Genomic DNA, 5,028 nt, shown 5'->3' with positions numbered 1-5,028 from the left:
AGAGGCCCAGCTAGCTCCTGCACCTACACCGGCCCCCAAGGTAAAGGCAGCCAGAGCCCAGCTCGTCCCTGCACCCGTATCTGTTTCTCGGGTGGGGATGGCTGGTGTTCGGCCAGGCCCAGCACCCGTTCCTGTTCCCCGGAGGAGAACAGCCAAGAGCCAGTCACCAGCTCAGTCACCAGTTCAACTCCCTGTTGGCCCACCATCTCTGCAATCACCATTACAACTTGCACTTCTGTCCATAACGCAGTCAGTAGCACAGTTAGTAGCACAGTTTTCTGTTCTGTCACCAGCTCCGTCTCTAGCTCAGTTAGCTCAGTCACCAGCCGAGTCTATAGCTCAGCAACCCATTCAAGCACTGCCAACTTCAACTGAAAGCCTTTGTGAGCTTTCTCCGCCAGCTGAGGACTGCGCGGTGCTGACAAACTTTGGACAGACTGTTTGCCCTGCACAGCCCCAGCCGTTGCATCCTAAGCCGGCTGCGTGCCCTGTGCCGCTACAGTTAGCGTCCGCTGTGCCAGAGGTCCCCGCACCTGCTGGCTCTGCATCCGTTTCCGCTGGGGGTTCAGGAGAACCTCTCCAGCATCCTGTCTCCGCTGGAGGGTCCGAGGGGCCCGTTCAGCCTCCTGTCTCCGCTGGAGGGTCCGAGGGGCCCGTTCAGCCTCCTGTCTCCGCTGGAGGGTCCGAGGGGCCCGTTCAGCCTCCTGTCTCCGCTGGAGGGTCCGAGGGGCCCGTTCAGCCTCCTGTCTCCGCTGGAGGGTCCGAGGGGCCCGTTCAGCCTCCTGTCTCCGCTGGAGGGTCCGAGGGGCCCGTTCAGCCTCCTGTCTCCGCTGGAGGGTCCGAGGGGCCCGTTCAGCCTCCTGTCTCCGCTGGAGGGTCCGAGGGGCCCGTTCAGCCTCCTGTCTCCGCTGGAGGGCCCGAGGGGCCCGTTCAGCCTCCTGTCTCCGCTGGAGGGCCCGAGGGGCCCGTTCAGCCTCCTGTCTCCGCTGGAGGGCCCGAGGAGCCCATCCAGCCACCCTCTGCTGCAGCCTCAGAGCCTTCGTCTGCTGCAGCCTCAGAGCCTTCGTCTGCTGCAGCCTCAGAGCCTTCGCCTGCTGCAGCCTCAGAGCCTTCGCCTGCTGCAGCATCCGAGTCTTCAGCCTCGCCTGGTCCAGCCTCCGAGTCTTCGTCCTCGTCTGGTCCAGCCTCCGAGTCTTCGTCCTCGTCTGGTCCAGCCTCCGAGTCTTCGTCCTCGTCTGGTCCAGCCTCAGCTTGTGCTTCGCCTGGTCCGGCCCCCGCATCGCCACCGTCTGGTCCTGCCTCGTCTGGTCCTATGCCCAGGCCATGGCCAGCACGCCTGAGACTGGAGAGCCGCCGCTGCCTTCCGCGCGGCCGGCCTCCTGAACTGCTCCGTCGTCTCCTTCGTCGCCGCCGCCGCTGCCTTCCGCGCGGCCGGCCTCCTGAACTGCTCCGTCGTCTCCTCGCCGCCGCCGCTGCCTTCCGCGCGGCCGGCCTCCTGAACTGCTCCGTCGTCTCCTCCGCCGCCGCCGCTGCCTTCCGCGCGGCCGGCCTCCTGAACTGCTCAGTCGTCTCCTCCGCCGCCGCCGCTGCCTTCCGCGCGGCCGGCCTCCGGACCAGCTCTGTCACCTGTGCCACCCGCCTGGTCGGCCCCCCGACCGTGTGACCCGTGAACTCTTGTGCCTGTGGGCTCTGGGTCGGCCCCCTGAACTTTATTTGAACTATGGTCTTGTGCTCCTGTGTTTTCTGTTGCTCGTTTTTGTTTTCTGTTCCGAGCCCTCCGTCCTGGCCCCGCCGCCCGCCCTGGGTCGTTTTCTGTTTGGTTTTTGTTTTCCTGTGTTTGGGCTGTCTGGAGCCAGCCCTTATGGGGGGGGTGATGTCATGGTCCTGGGCCATGTTGGCCCAGTATTCTTAGTTTTCTTGTATGTTTGTATTTTGTTCCCTATTTAGGCCATGTTTCCTGAGTTGCCCTGTTGTGTTGTTCCCTGAGTGTTTTCCCTTCATGGCTTTTACCCCCTGTGTGCCCCTCTGTGTATCTGTGAGCCCTCGTCCCTCCTTGTTTCATTCCATGTTTCCTCAGCCCACTATGCCCGCGCTCTCTCTCTCTCCTCCTGTTTGCACCTGTGTACTTCCTGTTTTATTTGAAGTCATGTCTCTCGTCAGTGTTGTTTTACTCTCCCATGTCATGTTATGTATATCTGCTCCAGCTGTGTCTCCTCCTGTGTGCCCACTTCCCCTGATTACATCCCCTGTGTATTTAAGCCCTGTGTTTTCTGTGTCTGTGTCGGTCGTCTGTGTTCTCACCCCCATGTTTTCACGATCAGTCTTTTGTGAGCATCTTCGTCTCAGAGTTCTCTTAGTTTGTCACAGTATTAGTTTTCCCAGTTTAGTTATAGTTCAGCCACGCTATCCCTGCTGTGTTTGTATTCCTGGTCTTCAGTCATATTAAAGGCTCGCTTTCTGTTAAACTCACTCCCGTCTACTCACTTGTGTACGCTCCTGGGTCCATTACACACACCACCGCACGGCCTGCCTCTGCAGACCGTGACAGACAGTCCTGTTTTATCCTTTAACCAGCCACGACCTGCCCATAAGTACACCTCTCCACTCACAACAATATTACATGGGACAAATGCATCCGATCCTGTACAGGCAGCACAACCCATCATAATGACTAAGGCAAGATGTGCATATTGCTGCTCACCTGAACACCACATTAGCAAGTGCCCTGAGTTCATTAACAAGACAAAGGATGAGAAAATAAACTGGATAAAGAGAAACAAACGGTGTTGGCGTTGTGCTAGAACTCATCAGGCTGCGAAGTGTGATCTGAGGAAAGCATGTGCCACCTGCATGGAAAGACATCTACAGATCCTATGTGAGGTGAATCAGAGACCTAGAACTGAAACTAATCCTGTAGTGAGGACACTGTACTTTGATAGACCTAGCGATTGTCCTAGTGTACTATTAAAGGTTGTGAAAGTGCTCCTGCGTAATGGCAAAAGAACCCTGGAAACATATGCAATACTTGATGATGGCTCCCAACGTACCATGCTTCTGACATCTGCAGCTAAGCATCTCCACCTAACTGGGAAAGCTGAAAAATTATCACTCAGAACTGTCCATCAAGAAGTTGAAACTATTCAAGGTTCTTGTGTAAGTTTCCAGATTTCTCCCATCGCACATCCAGAGAAAACTTACACAATTAATAATGCCTTCGCTACAAGTCACTTAGCACTTTCAGACCACACCTACCCCGTATCCTCTCTTCAACGGAGATACAAGCATCTTCAAGGTATCCCATTAACCTTTATTAACAAAGCAGCTCCACTACTGCTCATAGGCTCTGATCATACCCACCTTATTACGCCTATTGCACCAGTTAGACATGGACCATTTGGATCTCCTGCAGCAGTCAAAACCCGCTTAGGATGGACACTCCAAGGTCCAATCACAGACTTCCAACCCCAGAGCAGTTCCACGCATGCCCAATGTTTATTCACATCTTCCAGTTCAGGTTCAGGAGAACCGCTCCAGCACATCCTTGTGTCCGCTGATGGCTCTGAATTCATTCAGCCACCTCATACTCTACCATCAGCAGTACCTATGTCGTCACCGGCAGTGCCACTATCACCAGTTCCACCGCCTGTGGCTGCCATTCCGCCAGTGGTCAGGGCGCTGCCTGCTCCTGCATCACCTGGTCCTGCCTCTGCCAAGCCCCGTACATTGCCCCCAGCACCTGCAAAACTGCCCAACGGTCTGCAGGTCTGGGCCTGCTGCTGCATCCCACGTGGTTGGCATTTGGACCTGCTTTGCCGCCACCGCTGGCTACATGGTCGGCCCCCTGAACTGTCTGGCCTGCATTGTCGACCTCTAGGTCGACCCCCTGAACCTATATTAGACCTGTAGCATGTCTGATTCCTCTGCCCCCGCTTTGTGAAAAAGAGCATCTCTAATCCTTTGAACATATTTCTCAGTAGAAATATGGGGGCGGCTGTTGTAAAGGCTCACCTTTCAGCACATTCACTTCACCAGATGCACCTTGTTTCTTTTCCTCACCTTTGATTGGGTGTGGTGCTTGGCCTTAATTGCACTCACCTGTCACTCGTTATATAAGGACTGCACTCACCTACCCCTCACTCTTTCTTCACTCCCACATGGGGCGGCAGCTGAGGTGAGTTTCTCTTTGAGTCTCCTGAGTTCATGTATCATTTTGAGTTACTTAAATCATACTTTATGTCCTTTTTAGAGAGAGCAGTCCATGTGTGTCTTTCTTTCCTTTACCCATTATTCAATAAAACGACAAAACCTGTAAATGATTGACTGCTTATTCTCATTCTAATCGGATGAGCCCATGATGATGACTACTTAAACCCTGAACCTTCCTTCCTCCAAAACAAAAGCTTTTAAAAAAAAACCCTCATAAATGAATTGTCTTTGTGTATAGTACCTGGGTAGGTTTGATGAGTGACAATAGGTGGACAAAAGAGGGCTAAGGTTATGGACCCCACAAGAACCAGGGAAACTTGGAGTCAGCTTCTCATGTTGCAAACATTTTTTTTTAATCATCCCCATATTTTTGTCATCTTTTTCAACATACTTTTCATGTTATTGTTCTCCTTGGTTGCTATTTTGTTAAGCATAATTATGCACTTGAAATGATCATAAACTACCTACTACAGACACTTATGCCTGTAGAATAACAATAACATCATGTGATTAATGACACAGCAGCATCAGTTTGATGACATTCTGTCTGTTGCTGTCAAAATGCATTTTGGTCTTTTAGATTTTTAGCCTTAATACAGTTTAAATTAGATGAGACACATAAAAGTTCATAAAGCTATAATGAGGAGGAAACTGACTAAAGAGATTTTCTCTTTAGTCAGTTGATAATCTCTCCCACTGGAATAGCGTCTTTATTTTTTCTTTTCAGTTTTCTTTTTTTTTTTTTTCTAGTTCTTTCCTACTATCCATACTTGTCTACTGACTACCGCAGCAGTAGTAATACGATGGCACTATTCCAATATG

The 5,028-nt window shown here is 52.3% G+C and overlaps 1 protein-coding gene across 1 annotated transcript; it reads left to right on the top strand.

Annotated features, from left to right (window-relative positions):
- Window positions 1-2,299: 2,299 nt before the first annotated feature.
- On the top strand, window positions 2,300-4,852 carry LOC121815212. The gene has a single exon (XM_042224890.1). It carries the CDS (start codon window positions 2,668-2,670, stop codon window positions 3,904-3,906), a length of 1,239 nt encoding a protein of 412 aa, XP_042080824.1. The 5' UTR covers window positions 2,300-2,667; the 3' UTR covers window positions 3,907-4,852.
- Window positions 4,853-5,028: the final 176 nt, after the last annotated feature.

Source organism: Haplochromis burtoni, unplaced genomic scaffold (genome assembly GCF_018398535.1).
Source record: "Haplochromis burtoni strain Fernald_Lab_line unplaced genomic scaffold, NCSU_Asbu1 Contig_155, whole genome shotgun sequence".
Classification (NCBI taxonomy): domain Eukaryota; kingdom Metazoa; phylum Chordata; class Actinopteri; order Cichliformes; family Cichlidae; genus Haplochromis; species Haplochromis burtoni.
Note: the sequence above shows the minus strand (reverse complement) of the source record. Positions and strands in the feature narration are given on the sequence as shown.